At 41.4% G+C, this 21,492-nt stretch overlaps 2 protein-coding genes across 2 annotated transcripts; one reads left to right on the top strand and one right to left on the bottom strand.

Annotated features, from left to right (window-relative positions):
* The first annotated feature begins 193 nt into the window (after positions 1-193).
* Positions 194-5,637, top strand: LOC119885979 (TRAF-interacting protein). Its single transcript, XM_038696371.1, has 16 exons — positions 194-371; positions 552-669; positions 767-824; positions 932-1,015; positions 1,207-1,246; positions 1,338-1,465; positions 1,581-1,675; positions 2,821-2,934; positions 3,056-3,143; positions 3,227-3,316; positions 3,403-3,491; positions 3,592-3,747; positions 3,942-3,987; positions 4,068-4,172; positions 4,272-4,322; positions 4,954-5,637. The coding sequence occupies exons 2-16, from the start codon at positions 572-574 to the stop codon at positions 5,059-5,061; spliced, it is 1,350 nt and encodes a 449-aa protein (XP_038552299.1). The 5' UTR covers positions 194-371; positions 552-571; the 3' UTR covers positions 5,062-5,637.
* Positions 5,627-21,294, bottom strand: grm6b (glutamate receptor, metabotropic 6b). Its single transcript, XM_038696370.1, has 11 exons — positions 20,954-21,294; positions 19,109-19,701; positions 15,204-15,420; positions 14,200-14,335; positions 13,715-13,869; positions 13,228-13,368; positions 12,927-13,127; positions 12,019-12,158; positions 10,376-10,999; positions 9,942-10,253; positions 5,627-7,259 (listed from the first exon to the last, which is right to left on the bottom strand). Exons 2-11 carry the CDS (start codon positions 19,643-19,645, stop codon positions 7,020-7,022), a joined length of 2,703 nt encoding a protein of 900 aa, XP_038552298.1. The 5' UTR covers positions 19,646-19,701; positions 20,954-21,294; the 3' UTR covers positions 5,627-7,019.
* Positions 21,295-21,492: the final 198 nt, after the last annotated feature.

Below are 21,492 nucleotides of genomic sequence, written 5' to 3'. Positions count from 1 at the left end.
ATAGTGCCATATTACATTTTAGCTTCTCTGATGAAATAACCGTCGAGTATATATTTTTTTTAAACACAAGAAAAATGGGTGTAGTTTTAAATAACTAAATTGACATTTAGGAAGAATTGTAGCCACTTATACGAGGTGTGCCTGAATGCAGCGTAATGGGCTGGACTTACGTTTGAACGTACAGCGGGGAAGCAGCGCAGTAATGGAGCAACCATTGTGTTTGTGTTAGCTAATGACGTATTCTGTCAGATAGAATGAGATTAACTCGTGTAGAGACAGTTTAACTCGGTTAAAATGTCGTATTCTACACAAGGTTACGGATGTTTGATCTCATTACGAAGCACTGCGCAGTAACGTAACGTCTTCGCTTTGTAAGTAACGTTGTGGCGACAGTTGACAAGACAGCTAACGTTTACCAAAGCTAACTAGCCTTAGCGTAGCTGTATGTTAGCATTATGAATGCAGAGAAGTAACGTGTTTGCTAAAATTAATGTTACAGCTTTAGCTAAGCTATAGTATTTAATACGGTTTTTTATACTATCCATAAACAGGGGATTGTTGTGACAGTAAGATGCCTATCCGAGCATATTGCACGATTTGCTCCGATTTTTTCGATCACTCCAGAGATGTTGCTGCCATCCACTGCGGACATACTTTCCACTATGAATGGTAACGTTAACACTAGCATGGTATAGAAAGTCAATTCTTATATAGCATTTCTGTCATGTTACACAGGGCTAATAAGTGTTTCCTTTACCCTTCTCAGTCTTCTCCAGTGGTTTCAGACAGCCCCGACAAAAACCTGTCCACAATGTAGAAAACAGGTACCTCCACTTTCAAACACCACCAAACTCGTGCTAGCCCAAACTGTACCAACTTGCCAAACAGAAGGTAAAAGTCAACTTAGATAATGGTGTGCTTTTTTGTGTAGGTCAGCACCAGACACATTATCAGCAAGCTGTTCTTTGATATTGGTGGAGAGGAGGAGGCCTCAGCGGACCCTGAAAGCTTGCAGGTACCAAACTTGGAGTGTCTAAACAATATATCAGTGTTGGCTTTGAGTTTTTCTTACAGAGAAATTGTTTGAGAATTACTTGAAAATGTAAACTGTTACACTCAGACAGATAGTCCTTGTTGTCATTACACTCACCTGGATTTGATTTGTCGTATTGTTTCTTCTCGTTGTGTGTCTGCTTCCCTCCTTAGAATGAGCTTGATAGGATGAAGGCACTTTTAAACTCTAAAGGTAAGAGACCTAACTAAGTTGTGATCTGGTAATGACCTCTCTGTTAAAAGTAGGCCGCACTAGTTTATATGTATGTCTGATCAATTTGCAGAGCAAGACTGGCGAGAGAAACAGAAGGTGGCGGACAGTTTGAAGGACACTGTAGACAAGCAGAGGAGAGACCTGGACAGTGCACGGAAAGAGATTAAGGAAAAGGAGATGCTCTGTTCTGCCCTCAGAGTAAGTTTTCTGTTCTCTATTGTTTAAACCCATTCTTTACTGCCTCGTGTTTTATATTGGCTCTGTAATGCCTTTTTATATATTAGCGCTTTAATTTTTAGTAAATTTTTCACAGCAACAGATGACATACCTGGAGATGCAACACAATGAAGCTCAGGCTGCCAAGGAGGAGGCCCGGAGACTCAGGACCAAAATGAAAACCTTTGAAAGGTGTCTGCAGTCATATAAGTGCTGTCATATTTAGGTTTCTAAGTAAGGCCGCACTTTATTAATGAAAATGTTGACTCTTCTGCGAGTGCGAAAAATGTTTTACATGGCCTTGAATACCTCAATACTGACAGGGTGATGGTGTTTTGTGTATGTCTATGAGCATACAATTCATACACTGAACAAAACTATAAACGCAACACTTTTGTTTTTGCCCCCATTCATCATGAGCTGAACTCAAAGATCTAAGACTTTCTCCATGTACACAAAAGGCCCATTTCTCTCAAATATTGTTCACAAATCTTTCAAAATCTGTGTTAGTGATGGTGCGTTCCATTTACCTCGGAGGTTGGAGTTGGGAATGACATCACACCCGAGTTGATGGCGTTCCAGTTACAAGTCGGAAAACCTCGCTCAGCCAGCCATTGTTTACAACTAGCCACGTTAGCTATTGATACGCAAGGTTGATAATAAAAAACGCATTGTGCGGTATTTACTCACACTAAACACTGTAGCAACACGACCACATACAGCTGTTGGACAGCACTTTGTGTACAAAAATTTCCATGAGACACAAGTACACAGAAGTGCTAATAAACAGTATAAACTTGAGCTTTTACTAACTGTTGATACCCCGACAGCCATCTTGGATCACAAAGTTGGAAGTTGGGATTCTGACTTAAGGGGGCGTTCCCTTTGAAATTTTGACCTTTGAACTCGGAAATTCCGACTTCCCATGTCAAATGGGACACACCATGAGAAGTTCTGCTTTGCCGAGATAATCCATCCACCTCACAGGTGTGGCATATCAAGATGCTGATGATTATAATTTTGGTCAGTATAAATTTAATTTGGAGAGGGTGATATGGGGGCTGGAAAAAGTCTCTATTAGTATTTTGGATATATAAGTAAGGAAAGACATTGGTCATTTGCCTCAGCTAGAACAGTCATGAGTTGAGTAAAGAGACAATTTAAGGTTACATAACAGCAATAATATGACAATCTGAATTCTTAATATTTAGTCTGCTGTTAGTGTTAAAATATTGATGATTTATCAAAATGTCTGCTCTGCATAGTCCTGTGTCTTCTTTCATTGTAAAAGAAAGTCATACTCATTCAGTGCACTAATACTGCTGGTTTGCCCCCAGCCTGGACGTGTTGTTGCAGGGCCAGAGAGCAGAGGTGGAGTCCATGATCACAGACATGGGTGTCAGCCAGGCGGCAGTGGAGCAGCTCTCCATCTACTGTATTTCGCTCAAAAAGTAAGGCGCATGAGAGCTGTTGGTCACTTTTGTTAATGCATCGTTAAAAGCTTCAGCCCTAGTGAATGCAACTTCCCTGTCGGCATTCACTATGCATTTATCTCCTCCCTACCTTTTTCAGAGAGTATGATAATCTAAAAGGAGGCCTGAAGTCTTCAAATGACATGTGTGAGAAGCTGAAGAGAGAAGTGCTCGCCTCAAACAACAAGGTAACTTTGTTAGTAAGTAATCACACCCAGAGGAATCAAGTCTTGAATGTGGAATCTCTTAGTTTTTGTGTGTGTCATTTCAGTTTCAAAAAGCCTCAATGGAGGCGAATCAGACTAAAGAGGACATGAAGTCTCTGCTGAACGATCTGGCCAATGCTGACAAAGAGATCTCTGTAAGGCAAATCCACCAATTACTGCTTTTACTTTCAATATCGGGGAAATTTGTGGTTGGGATTCCTGCATGTCTGTCTTTCCACAGAGTCTGAAGAAGAAAGTGGAGTTTCTTCAGCGAACCCTGAGCACCCCGACACGGACAAATGAAGCTCTCAGTCGGCTCATCTTTGAAAGGTGTGTCATCCAGCCACTGGACTGAAATCTCCACACGATTTGACATGACTTTCATGAAAAGAATGTGATTTACTGATGAGGTTTCTCCTCCATCGGTCAGCCCAGCCCCAGTGGACTTGAAGCAGCCTCGCCTTCACCATCCGACAGATAGCGAGGACATTGACCTCAACATGACTTATGACATCACTACTCCGGACGACGTGGCCAAGAGGCCAAAACAGGTCCCATCCAAGAAGATGCGACTTGACCCTCCAGCGTAAGTTTAATGTGGCTCATTATGGAATGTGTGTTTATCTGCTCTAAGGTGGTTGCAGAAGCTGCTGCTGTGTGCGCCATGTGTTCATAACATAGTGTTTTGAAATATGGTTAACTTTGTCAAAATGTTCTCTTTAAATTGTGTTAGTGGGTAGAAATGCCTGTCAACATTCTGTCAAATGCTTTATTTTTCAGGTCGTCGGTGTCCAAACACAACGAGAGAAGTTTATCTCAAAGCAAGGTAGGTTTGTAAATGTCATGCAACAAGGCCTATTTTCAACTTAGCTATACATCTCCCTCAATCTTTTTTTCCTATTTCAGGCTCGAGATGAGGAGGGATCCATGGATCCTTTTTTGAGGAACTCCCTACTCTTCAGAAAGAAGACTTTCGGTAGCATGTTGGATCCTCAGCGGAAGCCCGGCGTTGTATGTACAACACAACCATCTCCTGCACTTCAGGTCTAATGTTTTAATGTTTCATTTGTCCTTTTTAGCGGTTTGATGAAAAAATGTTTCTTGTTTCAGTTGAGAACTGGTTATGATGGTTTAGGAGGACGAACTAAATTCATCCAACCTGTATCCTTTTTTCTGTCATGTGGAATGTGTGTGTCAAATGGGTTTCTTGATTTTAATCACTCAATCATTCATTTTATCTTTGATGGTAGAGCTTGGTGTTGACTGTTCATCTAGGCTGTCTCTTGACTTACTTTTAATGGAATATTAGCAGTGAAAACCAAATTTAAAGCTTCACTAATTTCTATTTTTATACACGCCCTTTTACAATTGGCTTTGATAAACAAGTTGACAGTTAGCAACTAGTTATATATTATTATATTTGAGTTTGTAGAGATGAAACCAGAATTTAAATGTTAGACTTTAAGTACATTCATCAGGTACCCAGAAATATGACTAATGCTAATGTTGCTCAGTCTGCTGGATGTGCAAGTATTTGCTAATACGTTTGCTATAACAGTTTTATAAAGTGATAATATCTCAGTATTGTGTTGTAAACATGTTGTACTAGTCCCAATTGGCAAAAAATGAATGCGGCTTTAAATAAAAAAGCATTTGGAAAATATTTAGTTTTGGACATTTCAAAGTGTCGGAGACTAGTCTTACTTCATAGTGAAAATTCATCAGCAAATATTCGTATCAGAGAACATCAATGTAATCTATAATCATTCCTTAACCAAGCACTCCACTCCAGTCTCCTTTATCAGAGATTCGCCCCCTGATGAAAGCTAAAAGGAAAAAGGTAACCAGGCCTCCACCCAAGATTGCAACTTGCCTGACTCTGGACAGCTTCCTCGAGTAAATGTTGACCTCTCCTTCCCCCGGATATGGAGTTAAAGGTCAGGATGCTGTAGCATGTTTTGGCTGCTCTGGCACAGAGAAACCAGCCTGGCTGCAGTTCTGCCACTCGGCAGCGAACAGGACTTTAATATGAATTTAACTTTATTTAAAAACAGTAACTGACATCCGTCTTAATGACAGATGCTGAGCTTTTGGTGACATCTGTTGTACATTTTTTGTGTGTTGACTTAAACCTGTATGTAGAGACTCTTGAGCCTTTGCTTCAAAGTCTTCTCTTGTTATGTGGATGTCTGTATGTCACAGACAAACCAACTTATTTGCGGGCCATTCGAATGTCAGTGCTCTGTATTATGTCATTCATAATCACTGCTGCATCATTCCCTGTACTCTGAAAAATCATTTGTTTCGTGCTTATTTAAAATCCGCCTTAAACGCAGACATGAGGCTATGCCATAGGTATTTTTTTTAGTTTTAATAGACCTGCCAAATGTGAACCAACTCAAATAATAAACAAGAATTTTTTTTATTAATGTTTCTGTGGGGTCTACAAGCAATTCCCTCTTGACTTTTTTTTTTTCACAAACATTTCACTGAGGTGTGCTCTCCTGCAGAGGGCAGTGCAAACAGTGTTTTCTCACACAAGGACATGAATCTCACAGCCCTCCTGACCTGTGAAGAAAAATGCACTGCTCGTGGTGACTGCTGAATCAATTTGTATTGAAAAGGCTGTACCAGTACAGAAGGAAATCCTCAAGAACAATGTTGTTTAAAACACCTTCAGTAAAACCTGAGTTGTACATTGTGATCAAGTAACAAAAAGAACCCTGCAAATCATATACTGCCAAATAAAGGATTATTAATTTTAGGAGTTACCTCATGTTTAATGCCTTATAATGTTTGCAGATATGAGAACTTGCACTAATATAGGACCTTTTATCGTCGCACACACAATCAAATACAACTGCTGACGTAAACTTCCTGACGAGGTTCCCATGCGTAAACGTATCAGTAACTTGTCTATGATTTTGGCATGTTGTTTTACAGGCTGTCCTTTGAAGAGATTGCTTGATATATTGGCAAACAATATGGGGAAATGCCAAACATTGTTTTCCACTGTGGAGACGTAGAAGTGGCAGGTAGAACATAAGTATCCTGTTCACAATTACTTGTATCCTGTTTGCACCCGTGAATTTACAGGTTTCCACAATGAAAACCAGTCTGCACCATGATAACTGCGTACATAACACTAATGTAAATAAAATGCTTTGTTGTAGTGATTGGATGTTGCATGATTCTGCTGTGATTATAGTAAAGTGATTAATTATACCTTCCCAGGGAACTGCATCAGAAATAGGACATGGGGGTGCATTTTAAAATCTAGTTCCTTCCAGAGCAATTGGAAGAAAAAGTCACGATACCCCATACAAACAATATTTCAAAACATCCATATACACATAAAACACAATCCATGCAGTGCTTTTGGAGCCAGTAAACTGCACCTCATTGACCCCACAGGATTCCACACACTTCTACATTTTCCTGTAGGGCAAAGGTTGCCTTTTTTTTTCCTAAATGGGTATTTCCCAAGGAAAATTAAAACTAACAATACCTCCATGTCAAGTTGAGGTGTGTATACGTGGATGATGTTACAAAAAAGAAATCTTCCATGTCACAGTCCATTCAGGATTGTTCAACCTCAACCATCCTTCCAGTGCTTGTTAAGTGTACTAAAAAGTTGTTCATTTTAAGGGTGAGTGTTTCCTTTTGTGTTTCATTCCAGGTTTAGTAGTACAGAGTTATCTAAATAAGTGTGAAAAGAAACGTCTTTGCTGGTGTTTCAATCCATAATAAAAGGAGAGGGCAAAAAAGGTCCAGCCGAAACTAACGTACATGCTTATTTTCCATCAGTGTCGGCTTGAGACGTAATGTGATGAAAACATGGACCCAGTTTCATTTGTTTCACTGTGATCTGTCCGGCTCGATCTTGGACTCTCCGTTCTGTTTGTCGGTGGACTTCTGGGACAGGTGCGTGGACACGGTTGCTGCCTGCACCACGGTTTTGAAGCTGCGCTTCCTCTTTTGGACGTTCTGCTCTGGGTGGAAGATAATGACGTAGACCTTGGGGATGTAGAGCATGCCCAGGGACACGGTGGCGCTCAGGCTCATGGACACTGTCAGGGTGGTGGTCTGGATGAACATCTGCAACAAATACACGGCAGCTCAATAAGATCCCTGAAATAAGTATTGATTCATTTCTGTTCATTTCTCAGAATTATTTGAGTTATCCATCAGTGTGCAGTTAATAATAGATTGTATCACCTTGAACAGGTTCAAGAATATACTGTATGGCATCTCATGGGTTGTCACAATGTAGTCAGTTTTCATCTCAAAGCAAAGGAAGCTGTGTTTTCCCCCTGATTAATGATTTATGACCTGATATATGTAGTCAGGAAAGTAGGCTCTATTTATGGCCTTTGACCACATCTACTCCCTCCCTGTTCTTCCTCTTATTGCAAATCTAACATATAATAATGAGAAGTGACTTCTCCTGAGATCTACCTCCAATAAATTATGAACTCATTATTCCAGCAAACTGTACAGGTCATAAATAAATAAGGCCATATGTGCCATAAATAAGATATTTGTGCCATACATAAGTCATATGACACTGTCCTCAGCAGCAGCACATCCCGGTATCTCACAGGCTGATGTCCATGCAGAGTAGTGCTTTTTATCGGTTCCTCTCAGTGACCTCTCCATTTCTAAAAGGAGATTTATGAGCATAAAGTGGATTGTATTCATGTGCTTGGCCTGAGGCAAGCAGAGAATCTGACTCAGGATGAGTGAATGGCTCTGCCATATGTAAATACAGACATCGTGCAGGTAAATCACCTCCTCCTACACGTGGTCATTCATGGGATGGATAACGGTCACCATTTCCATGAGCCAGACAAAAGTTAGTGTCTATGTTTAGCTCTTTTTCTAAGTGATGATTAATTGAATGGGATGGCTGAATTGGTCTACGAGGGGTCCCTACCGTCCCTCAGCTCATCTGACCTCCTTTCTGTCCCTCTCTCCCTTTTCTTAATTCACTTCATTTCCATTTGGAGGAGGTGAAAAGACTTTGAAAGCACCTCGGGCTTTAATTGTTTCAGCCTGACTGATTCATAATACGGCTCTCTATTAGTCAAAGCGTATCTCTGTTTTTCCAACAGTCTCGTACTTTGTGACAGCAGAAATAGCCCACAAGCTAAATTATACTCACAGTACAGTGGAGGCAGGATGTCCTGTTAGTACAGCAGGAAGCAAATATGATATGACAGGCAACAAATTCAGATTTCTCTTTTGAACATCTGAAGGATTAATTTACTTTCTTACTATTAATGAATTACTGTGTATTGCAGCATTTGGATTCACCTGGTTATTTGAAATACTCCCATTAATGTATAGAATCTACAGTAAAGAGCCTAGCAAATTACTGAAATTAACATACTTAATTAACATACTTAATTTGACTAAGCTTTACAAAAGAATATATTAAGCTATCAATTAATAGAAAGCACATTATTATTGTTTAATTAGTAATTGCACAATAAATGTAGGGATTAACATAAGACTTGGTAACTGGAACAGCGCGCACCATGTACTAAGGCTAAGTCAGTGGCTCAGGTTCGATTCTGGCCCGTGCCCTTTGTTACATGTCGTCCCCTCTCTTTTGCTCTCCCTGCTTTCCTGTCTTTCTTCATCTGTCTCTATCTAAAACATAATCTTTATTTTTTTTTAAATGAATAGAGGCAGAGTGAAAAAGAACCATCAATCAGAATTAATTTCTGCCGTCTATTAAGCAATATCACATTATAAAAAGACTCCATTACATGCAAGAATCCTGCAATCATGATTTTCCTGAAATAAAGATGTACAAAAATGTTAACGGCAAGAGATAGACTACTTAAAGTTTCGACAATGATACCCATGCATTAATGTGCCAACAGCTTTTTTTATGATATTTTGGGGCCTTTTATTTTGCCTTTATTTGATAGGACAGGGAATAGCAAGAGGAAAGAGGCAACATGCAGCAATGGGCCGCAGGCTGGATTAGAACCCGGGCCGCTGCAGTAAGGACCTTGTTCATGGGGCACATGCTCTACCAACTGAGCTGCACCGCCCGTGTAAGCAGCGTTTTAATGGTTTAGCTGGGAGAGGTGAAGCTAATTTTAACTACTTTATATGTGGTCAGTCAATAAATCATATTTTAGAAGATCAGGTTTTGTACCTGAAAAACGTGATCTTCAAATTTTCTAGTAATTTCCCTCTGAAATATAGTGGAGTATAAAGCAGCATAAATCTAAAGTACTCAAGCAGTGTAACACGAACGCCGTCTGGCTCTGCCATCCCTTCACTCAAGGTATTCTCAGTCCTGGCTGTTTCATCTCATCTGTGACAGCAAGATGGTGGAATAAGCTACTACATGCCATCAGAGCAGGGGCGTCCCACTCTAACTTCAAGAAGCTCTGGAAAACACATTTCTTCCAAGAACACTTACTCTTAAAACATCTCTTAACCCGTAACTTCTAAAATGCACTTCCTGTGCTCCTTACAATTTGCTTGTCTCGATTGCACTATTGGTTAACTTTTATTGCTTCCCCTAGTTATTTATCCTATTGATGCCATATGCGTTAATAGCTCTTACTAGTATCTATTGTTGCTCGTATCACTTTACTTTCACTTCACTGATGCTTGTGTGTTGTGCCTCAAATGTAAGTCACTTTGCATAAAAGCGTCTGCCAAATGAGTGAATATAAATGTAATGTAAAATGTACAAGTATCTCCAATCCCAGGAAAAGTGACCAGTAATGCCAACATAAATGTTACATTCCCCACCTTCTCGGTAGACTGTGCTGTGCCAAAGAAGATGGGTACAAAGGCCAGCCAGATGATGCAGGTCGTGTACATGGTGAAGCCGATGGGTTTGGCCTCGTTGAAGGTCTCAGGAACACCTCTGCTCTTGATGGCGTATACAGTGCAGGTGATCATCAGTACGATACTGTAGCTCAAACACAAGATGAGGGACAGGTCGGACATGTCGCACTTCAAGACCCCACGTGCGAACTCTGGGTTTGGGGGTTTCTGCTCCTCATAATCGATGATGGTGTGGGGGGGCATCACACCAAACCAGATGAACACCCCGAGTAACTGCAGAGAAAGGAGCATTAGTCAGAGTGCTACAAAGGATCTAGGTGGTGTGTGTGTGTGTGTGTGTGTGTGTGTGTGTGTGTGTGTGTGTGTGTGTGTGAAAGAAGCATCCACACGCATACCTGCACTGAGATGAGTATAAAGGTGATTATCAGCTGAGAGGTGGGGCTGATAAATTTTGGGGGCGTGACCGACTTCTTGCCCTGTTCGAAGATGCGGTAGATCCGGTTGGTCTTGGTGAGCATGGCAGAGTAGCTGATGCACATGCCTAGCCCCAGCAGCAGCCTGCGGAAGGCACACACGGCCACGCTGGGCTCGGCTATCATGAGGAAGGTGATGAGGTAGATGAGGAAGATGCCCGTCAGCAACACGTAGCTGAGCTCCCTGCCAGAGGCCCGAACTATGGGTGTGTCGTTGAAGCGGATGAAGGTGGCGATGACTCCTGTGGTGGCCAGGATGCCCAGGATGGCCAGGAAGACTGGGATGATGGCCCAGGGAGAGCTCCACTCCAGCTTGATGATGGGCGTGGGCCGGCAGCCTGTGCGGTTCTTTAAGGGCCTCATGTCGAAGGGGCACATGTCGCAGGAGAACTCATCCAGCAGGTACTGGTAGCCATCACAGAGCTCACAGTGCCAGCAGCAGGGAACGCCTTTCACCATCTTTTTCCTCTCTCCGGACTCGCAGGGGAAACTGCACACCGACTCAGGGATCTTGTGTTCACCACCTGACCACTGCATCTCCTCCGGCTGGGGTGGATGTACACATAAACAGTTTCTTAAGCACTGGCTATGACTGTAAAGGCTAAAAACTGTTGTCATTAAGCTGGGCTGACACTGTTCAGATTGAGCCAAATTTTAGAATTGATCGCCCCCCCGACTTATTTTACAATCAAGCCAAATTTCTGCCAACTCAGTTGTCATTTCACGGGCATTTCTTGTACGAACTAGTGATTTCGACCACAAAATATGTAAAAGGTAGGGCCCAGGTTTAAAATTACCAAAATTGCCCTTTAAAACAAGTGCAAGACCAATAAACAGTACCAATCTAAGAGAAATAGCATGACACATTTATGAAATCATTATCGCTCATTTGCTTTCTTGCAGAGGGATAGCTTAGAAGATTAATACCAATGTCTGTATGCTAACTATGTAGCTAGAGTCAGCAGCTGGTTAGCCACTAGCCTGGCTCTTGCTAATTCCAGGAGGTTCTTGCACCTTTTTCCACCGGGGTTTTTGAGGGCATGTCAGTCCAGCTGCTTGGCGGGCGTTATATGAGGCGCATTTAGCTTTTATCCCTGTGTCGTCACACGGATCAAAGGGAAACGGCTGGATTACAAACAAGCTGTTCAGAGTAGAGTTTTCTGTGGGAGATGGGAACTCCCTTTGGGGTGGACTTTGGGCTTTTTCACTTTGCAAACCTATTCCATGCACAAAAAAGGTATATTACTCGATAAAGGAGAGGGAAAAGGCCAAAAAGCATAATACCACCTCTTTAACACTTTATTTCTACGGATTAAACAAAAAAGATACAACATCTTAATTAGTGAGCTTTAGGGCTTCAGGTAGGCAAGATTTTGTTACCTTTGGACAGAGCCAGGCTAGCTCCCCCCCCCCCCCCCCCCCCCCAGTCTTTATGCTAAACTAAGCTAACTGGCTGCTGGCTCTAGCTACATAGTTATCCTACATGTATGAGACTGGTATCTATCTTCTCAAAATGTCTAACTATTAGCAGAAGTACCTCAAATGGACCAAAAACAAATATTTACATTGAGTCGGAGGTGATTTGTCCACTGGCCAATAACCTTGTAGCCAGGGTTGCTGACATTAGACAGTTGGTACTGGAAGATGTCGTAACGTCCAGGAGCGTCTCCATTCTCATTGAACATCACTCCAGTTCCTGCGCTGCCTGTTTGACAGAGACAGAGTTTTAATGGCCTATGCGCTATCAACAAAGCAAAGTAGTGAGTCACTAGAGATGAGGAATTCAAGCTCTCTAAGCTGGAGACATGCACCGGCATGGCGGGGAAAACACCCCCGCGCTGTTGAATACAGTTTGTGTTTGCTTTCTATAGTCTTGTGCAATCATGTGAAAGCTGAGTGCAGGATGCTCTTTAGTGAAGGCTCTCCTCCTCGCGTACAGTCTTTCAGTGCACTCTGCTCTGTTGCCCTAACGTGATTGAATGTTCCTCTCAGGTCCCTGCAGGCGCTCAATCAGAAAATCTTCCATACAAGCCAAGGTCATCAAGCAAGGAGAGAGCAGTAAATAGGATGCTTTCATAGAACACTTTCTTCTCTCCTTTTTCCAAACTGTGACTTTTTTATGAAAGACGAGCATGAAAAGCGGGAGTGTTGTCTATAGGGAAGACTAAGGAGGCAGCCCTAGGGAGGGGACGTGCTTTGAAGAAATGTGCCGTATTCTGTAGCTAGGTACATTAGCAGAGGCTTCCGTCTTCAAGCTGACCTCCCTTCTACCGTTTTCTTTTTCCAATCTGCTCCTTTTCAAACTTGCAGTGATAGAGCGCATCAAAAGAAACAGTTTTGCCATCATTAATGTCCTATTAGGGTTTCTCGTCCAGTTTGAAGATGGAAATTAAACTTTTTGAAATCTAAATCATCACACACAGCATGAGAAAAGAGAAAGAAAGAAAAAACCGATTGAAATTCAAAAGCTCACCATTGAAGTTGACAGAGCGAATGTATTGGAGGAGCATCCGTCCTTCCACAGGGTCCATCTTATCGCAGACACCCATGGAGCCAGGACACAGGTCCATGTGCATGCTGTGTAAGGCATGGGCCATGGCGTACACAGCATCAATCACAAACTGCACCTTGCCCTCCTGTTCGTACTGAGAGTCTCGGCTGATTCTTTCCTCACCTGACAGACGGCAAAAGTGGCAATGATGAAAAGACAAAACTGCCCACAAACACTGAACTATGATACATTGACTTAAACTGTTGAACTGTAGCCTGCTTACCTGTACATTTCCTTCTACCAAGTTCATACTTTATTCCAGGGCGGGTTAGTTTGCACTTAAAGTCATCCTCCCAGAATTCTGCAAACCAGATGTTTCTTCTGTTGTTTTCTAGAGATCTTGAAGTGAAGTACTGGTCGAACCCTGAATCATTTCACAAACCAGACTTAATTTCATGATTGATGAAAATGTCATGCATGCTTTGAAACCACAGCCCTCAGACTAATATCAGTATATCAATAATCATATTGTGCTAACATCAGCCGATCGCCATTGAATGAATGCTACATGAAATATGGCTATGAATCAATTTAGCCAATTTTTGTGACAGAAGGAAATATGGCTAGCGGACTTATCAAAAATTAATTTATTTTATTTGTGACATTGGTAATTAGACTCGTGTATCAATGGCACATGTCACAGGATATTGTAGAGATTCCTATTGCATCCAATTATATTGTGTTAGTTTGATTTAATACATTTGCCCTACCATCAATAGAGGCTCTTTTGGGCAGGATGGTGACAGCACCCTCAGCCACATCCTCCTGGTCTTCAATTGGAGAGCTTTTCGCTCCCCAACTGTCTGAGCCAACAAACAGGAAGTGGCCTGTCAGGTTGGCCTTTTTGGCAGCCTGCAACACCCGTCTGAAAGAAGTCAAATTATACTTCATCACACACTTTCTAATTTACTTTAATCTCTGCTAGTGGACAAGTGTGATAATCAAGCATGAGACCTGGCAGTTAAAGCTAAAGTAGGCAACACTGGAGAACTACCAAGATATTGAAAGAATCCAGCTGAAAAAATCCCATTGTTGTTGATTGTTGTCAGGATGTAAAGAGAATTTCAACAAATACAACCAAAAATGCTACAGAAAAGCCTACCCCAGCCTCAAATATATACAGTATTCTAGTGCACATGTTAGCATCTGGCTGATTTCCTTTCTCTAATATGACGTGCAGCAGAGCATGACTCACTTGATGTCGTCCTCATTGGCAAAAATGATGACCCCACGAGCATTAGAGGTCTCCATCAGTCTCTTGATAATCTTCTCAAACTCCCCTGGTCTGGGCTCTCTGGGAATCTTTATGGACTGTGCAATACACAGCCCCCCTGTGCCAGAGACATTGAAAACATGTTGGCACTGCTGTACCCCCCTGTTTTCTCCCCTAACTGACCATTAAAATAATTATGTATATCATAACTGAAACCTTAAAAAGCATGTTATAGATTACAAAAAATATGATAAAGCAAAATAGTGATACATACAATTAGATATTCATGATCCCCTTCAGCATGAATGGTGATCCTCTGAATTTTCACCCAGCACCCAATTTCAATTTTTTCAATACTTTGGTTTATGACACCTTCAGAACTAATAACTTTCTGATCGGCCTAATGTTAGCATGCTAACATGCTAAACTCTGTAAATGTGAGCATGTTAGCCTGCCGACATTTAACTCAAAGCACCGCTGTGCACGAGTTCAGCCTCACAGAGCTGCTAACATGGCTGTAGACTCTCAGTCTTGTAAGTGTCTCGATGTAGAGCATTAGACCTAAGTCAGTATTGAAACTAGGGAAAATTGCTAAATGACTAAATGATTCTCTGAACCAGGTAAAATAAAGTATGATCCAGTTGTTTGCTGAGATATTTCATTCTGGACCAAAGTGGTGGACTAACCGTGCCGGTAGCGTGGCTTAAAACAACATGTTGGTATTGCAGTGAACTGTCTAACATTGTCAATTATTGATTATAGCATGTGTATGCTTTTTGATGATATAAGATCTGTACCCTAGTAACATCATTTAAGCTTTTAAACCCATATTAAAAAGTGACTTCTGTTTGCCCTCTTAGTTCTTGTGTATTAAAGGATTTATGTTTCCTATTTTAGTCTTTTAATGAGTGAGAACAACACGGCTTGATAAATAAGTAATCCCTGATTGTCACAGCAGTGAATTCACATTCACACAGCCAGATAACCTGCTTCTCTGGATATCTGGAGGAAGGCGTCAACGCCGCTCTCTCCATAGTTGCCCTCGGAGGCCAGTGTGGAGACGTAGTTCCAGCCCATGGCTTTGACTATGTCCACCATGGCCTGGGCCTGGTAGGAGTCAGGAGGCACCACACGGGAGAAGAACTCATAGCGGCTGTTGTCGCTCAGCTCCGGGGCAGTGGAGGCATAGCTGATCTGGGGGATCTGAGAGACAAGGATGGGTCAGTGGTGACGAAGGGGTCGGGTCAAGTGTGAAATATGAGCAACTCTGTTATTAGGCCAATATGTGATACCAAAGATTAAAAGAATGACTAGAAGAGGCAGTGAACCATGTCAGAGGATGATGCACCAATTACTCACAGACAAAACCTTAACAGGGTCTAAATGGAGGCCTTCCACTTTAGTTCTGACAAGTGGTAGTGCATTAAAACCCCAAAATTGGACTATCATAGAAAGCGTTCATCTCTTGAACAGCCTGTGTTCTCATTAATTCTCCGAACTGAGGCAACTTTACTGTGAGATGTGCCCAGAGCTGGTCTGTGCTGAGGCTATGGCCAACATCACAGTGAAATACAGATGGTAGGTACCACAGCTGTAAAAGCATTTGTTTGAGAAAAAAAGAAAAAAAAAAAAGGATGAGAAGATTAATTTACTAGTGCGCTACTTCTTTAATGACACAGTTTACGTCGACAGTCTCGACCCTGACCCTGCTAATGCCAGTCCCCCAGCACGGCTTAACGTTGGGCCCTCTGGAGGGGATGAGGAAAGAAAGGTAGACACAAGGGGTAGTGAAGGGAGAAGGAGAGAGGAGCGAGAGAACCATTTCACAGATTATCTGGAAGGATTATAGAGGTTTTAGTCAAATTATGTTAAGCACAGAGGGAGAGACAGAGATCAAGAGACTAGGAAAAGGCTAGCATTTCTCAGCTGTAAGCCATACAATATATTTAATTCTGATGGCCACATGCAGCTTCAATTTGCTGCTCTGTGTTCGCCCCGTCAAGCTCAAATTTACCGGGCAGCCTCCATGTTACACACCACATTCTCCAAAGAAAAAGTCCATTAGGTGACATATGACATCAGTGTCCCAACGGGTCTGTGTCAGTGTCAGCGAGGCGATTCAATTGTTTGCCTACAAATATGTTAAGAACAAGACAACACATAATCCTCTCCAAATTAATCCCATAGAAGCATCTGCACCAATTCACTTTCTAAAATCAATGAGCCATATCAGTAACATAAGTATAACCCGGCACTGCTGAAATCTACTTGGTATCAGTAAATGATAACTGGCCAAGATATTCCAAGGAAATTAGATTTTTAGCCCCTGATCTAATGGCCTGATTAAAGTAAAGAAGCAATTACATGCTAAAAAGAAGTGTGTCAGGTATAAGATCAAGATGTTATGACAAGCGTGGATTTTTATACATTTTGATACATTCAGAGCATGTATTAAAGATCTTCATTCAGAGTATAAAATGTGCTCTAAAGGGTTCAGGGAGATTGAATAGATGGGTTAAATGTTTTTGTTTTTTAATTATCACTTTGCAACAGCCCTGAGGTATGGAGGTTTGAGAAAATTGATTTTAACTGCACAGTCTACATTTGCTTTGATTAAGATTGTGGACAGTGATGATATTAAATATATTTTATTATTATAAATAGGCCTACAACTAATGATTGTTTTATTATGTTGATATATAGATTCTCTTTGGAGGAATTTTTTTAGTCTATAAAAAAATAGCAAAAATATCAATTGCAGTTACCAAATTGATGTTTCAAATTGCTCATTTTGTCTGAGTAAAACTCAAAGATTTTCATATTGGGATAAGATATTGATAAAAGTAGCAAATCCTCTAATGTACAATGCTCAAATAACAACCGGTTAATAATCTACTTATCGGCGAATTGATTCATCAAACAAACATTTCAGCTTACTGTTGGCTCATATGCTGTCATTTAACAAGTTGAACTGTTGAGTAAAATATAGAACTGATATGATACATACTCATAAATTGCAAGGTAGACTACTGAGTATAAAATGACCTACACCTGCGGTTTTCACTTAATGCAAAAACTAGCCAATATGATAACAGTGTTTGCGGTAGATGCTCAGGCTAAGAGCAGATGTTCAATGTATAGTGATCAGTTTAGAAGAATCCGCAGTCTGGAGAGTAGCACATATGGACAGTAGGAGGAAACACACCATTTAGCTAAATCTGCTCCACACTGTCCAGGCTGCAAGTTGCTGTTATCCCAGAACCAATGTCATCCCACTGCTCTGATGCTCTAATTTCAGCCCAGGGTCCTGAGCTGCTGAGAGGGGCTTAGTGGAGGTCGGGATCTATAATGTAAACATCTGCCCTGTATGCAAGCTGGCCTTCCTTGGCTCTCCTCAACATCATCACTATAAAGAATGCTGCAAAAAGTAGCATCCCATGTAAGTAGAAATGTCAGATCCATGTAGAACTTGTTTGGCCAATTAGACCCAGGCTAGAGTTTATTTTTAGACATTTCTATATTCCTGGCAGACTACTGTATGTCAGTAAGTCGAGCAGACAATGGCATAATGTGGGATTTAAACAGATTCAATGTCTCATCGCTGCTATATGCATTGTAATCAATTATCAAGGTCAGTCGTCTGTTAAAAAAATGAACACAAACAGGGATTAGCCCGCGGAGGCAAACCATGACATTGGACTGACAATCCTGTGACGTGTACCTATCATCAACACAGAAACTCATTCAGATTATTCATCTTTTCAGATGACTTGTTTCAAAATCACATCAGGTTAAACATGTGCTGAATATGTGTCGACGCAGCAGTAATAAGGTGATACCTGCAGTATTATCATCTTGTGTCCAATGAGATGATGTAAATGAGAGGAGTGCTGTTAATTTGGTTTGTAAAATCCATAACAGAACTGCAGCTAAACTTAACCATGTTCATGCTGCAGAATAAAGACAATAATTGAATGGTTGAAAATTGAATGATGGCCCCATTCATCATCTAAGAGTGGAGTTGGTGTGCACCTGTACATGTGAACTTGCTCAGCAGTGAGCTAATTTAACAGTACAAACACGAACAAGTAAGGTCAGTAAAAAAGATGATAAAAATTCAGTTAGTTTGAGCCATCAGTCTACATCAAAGCACACAAACACACAGGGAATCTGTCTATTTGAGCACAGCTGGTCACTGATATCATTAAAAGATGTCCAAAACTAAACATGCAGAATATTAGGGACGTATTCCTGATAGTTGCACACTTTTTGGCACAGTCTCAGTCGACTCTTAGTTTTAATGACTTTTAGTCAATGACTAACTTTTTTTGGCTTGTGACCCCTTAAAATAAAGCAATGCGACTTACTTGACACCAAGTGACTTATTTAATTTGAATAATTTTTTAAGGTGAGAAGAAATGAAAGAATCCAGAATATATATATAAAAGACAGGAAACACAGGGAGAGGTGATGGAGGTGATGACATTCCTGGTTCCTGGCCTTTATAGAACTGGTAATGTTGCAGTTATGTGGTACACGCCTTAACCACTCAACCTCCAGGGCGCCCCACATATCCAGTCATTCAAAGAAAAGATGAAAAATGAGAAAAGATCATTTCAAAAATACATAATTTGGTGTAAGTTTTTCAATTTTTCCCATCCCTTTAATCATCTTGGGACCCCTCAGATTTATCTTTGTTGCCGACTGGGGAATCCAAAGCCCCAGGTTGGGAACCACTGCTTTAACTTATATGCCTCTACTTCTTCCTTTGTGAAGATAAATCAGTAAGGGACATTGGCTTTCACTTTTATGCTCCTCATCAGCTTACTAAGAGGAGCTGTCCCAAATAGTTTGACCTTTCAGTGAAGAGGGGTAGTGAAAGAAGCCTCACCGAAAACAGTCTGAGCACATTGGCCACCATGATGGACACCGAGCTGCCAGACGCCCCGATCACCCCGACCACCCTTTCTGGTTTGGGGATGATGGGAGGCTCTCCGTTAGAGCAGCGCACATCTGAGTTGTCCTTCTGGATGAGGGCCTGGACAAAGGTGAGCGACTGCTCCAGGGCATAGGTGTCTCTGGAGCAGGTGTCCAGGATCCGGGCCCCCAGAGTGATGTTAGGCAGCAGGTCCGGGTCGCTGTTGATCTGGTCCAAGGCGTACAGCATTGCCTCCAATCTATGAATCCCCTTTTCTCTCTTGACCTCCCCGCAGGGCACCCCGGCGGGTCCCCGCGAGTGCACGGGGAATAGCCCGCCCAAGGTGATGTCGCCCTCGATTTTGATGGACTGGGGTTGGGTGCCCTCCTGGGCCCACGAGCCCGGGCTGACACCCACCAGCAGCACCCACATCAGCTGAAGCCATGATTGGTATGTGGAAGGTGAACCGAGCCAGCAGCGCTGATGGGATGAGCGAGCCTCTGATGTCATGATGATGACCAGCAGAGGTACTGACAACAGCAGGCCACTCCCTCTACCTTTGACACCTGAGGGCAGTGAGAGAGGGGGCTTTAAGGTCTGATTATCATCTCATCATAATTACAGTATGTATAATTTCCATGGTCTCAGTCTTCTTGGAAAGAAGAAAAACTGCCATTTAACTACTTGGATCTTTATGTCTCCAATATTCCTCTTAAATTTACCCTTTAGTTTAAAAGCTGAATGAATCAGTAATTTATCCTATAATGTGGAACCGCATCATATAGCAGCAAATTTATGTTCTGGATTTTTCAGTGAAGCTATGTCACTGTAAAATTTAAATGGTTACAACATAAAATGTAAAATTCTAGATGCATTTTGATGATTTTATTCACATTCCCTTGTAAACTTGTAAATTGAGACTTGGGATCTTGTGTGTCTGTACGCATGACATTGTAATTATAGACCTGCCAATGGATCTGTGTTGTGGAGGAGGTATAATGGCACCTGTATCAGGCAACAAAATGTATAAATTCACAGAGGCCACTACAAGGCCACTACAAGATCTTTAAAAATGTAATGAAAACATTTTTTGGCAAATATTTTTAAATAACGCCGCAGTCTGTTTTGGTGCATTACATCCACATTTGTTAAAATATACAAAAGGACTAAAGCTATATATATGTATACATCATAAAAGGCTGTAGCTGAGGAGAAGATTTTAGACAGCATGCAGGATGACACAGAGCAAAGATTGGAAGCTTTTATCACGGAGAGCTGAGAGCCGATGATGGAAAACGCTATAAATTTTGCAAAACAGAAAACATCAATAGAAGCATCACAGCATTTCATGCTCCAAAAGTTGGGGCAGTTAGATGTTATCTGAATGAGGATCATTGACTAAATTCACAGCAAACAAGTGAGCTGAAAGACTGTGAAACCATAACATTATTAAGTATATTTTATGTTTCCAGGCAGAATTTGGACAATAGAAAATATTTGTCATGGGGTATCTTCATTTAGTTAAAATCCAAATGACTAATAAGTATTAAAAATTAGTTTGCATGTTTCCAGATTTACTTTCCTTCAAATTGCAATGCATTCTTATTATATTTATACTTCATGCTGAATCTTTCTATTTTTCAGATTCATGTAAATTAGTTGAAAAGATTCTCAAAATCAGTAAAAGCATAATGTGAAACTGTAGAAATCTAAGCTGCTGAAATCACACAACTGTTGCTGACAATTTTTACCCACTGAAAATACCTTTACAGGCAAACTGCAAGTAGAGACATTTCCTCATGTAAAGGCACTTTTTACCTGCCCATTCTTCATTGACCAGTCTTGATTTTATCCATCACACGAGCTCTTCCAAACGTGCCTCCATCCATGGTCCAAAATGTGATTATATATCTAGTGGCAAGGCTCTCCTCTCCTCACCAAAGGTAAATCCTCTGTCATCTCAGACAGCCGCCATGCACTCTCAAAAATAACCAGGACACACTGCAAACAATGGTCTAAAAAAGAAGTAGTTGTAATTTTATAAAGACAAAATGAAATCGCTGACTTTTAGTATCATGGCAGAATCAAGGAAAAGTGGAGGAAAAGCACAACATTACAGCAGCGAGATTCTACAAATCACTGCCAAATCCCTTAAAAGCTCTCTCTCCTGTTCTTTTTCCTCTGCGTGCATCTCTGCCCAGGCACCCCCCCCCCCTTCTCTCTCTCTCTCTCTCTCTCTCTCTCTCTCTCTCTCTGCTGAACTCTTTCCTTGCTCGTTCCCGTGCACTAATGGCCACAGATTGGGATTATCATGCAGGCGTCTGTGAAGAAAGCACTAGGTGGACTAGCCCATTTCT

This window comes from Micropterus salmoides, unplaced genomic scaffold (genome assembly GCF_014851395.1).
Source record: "Micropterus salmoides isolate LMB-PRFRI ecotype aquatic unplaced genomic scaffold, ASM1485139v1 Ms_hic_scaffold_4, whole genome shotgun sequence".
Taxonomy (NCBI): Eukaryota; Metazoa; Chordata; class Actinopteri; order Centrarchiformes; family Centrarchidae; genus Micropterus; species Micropterus salmoides.
This window is presented reverse-complemented; position numbering and strand designations above follow the sequence as displayed.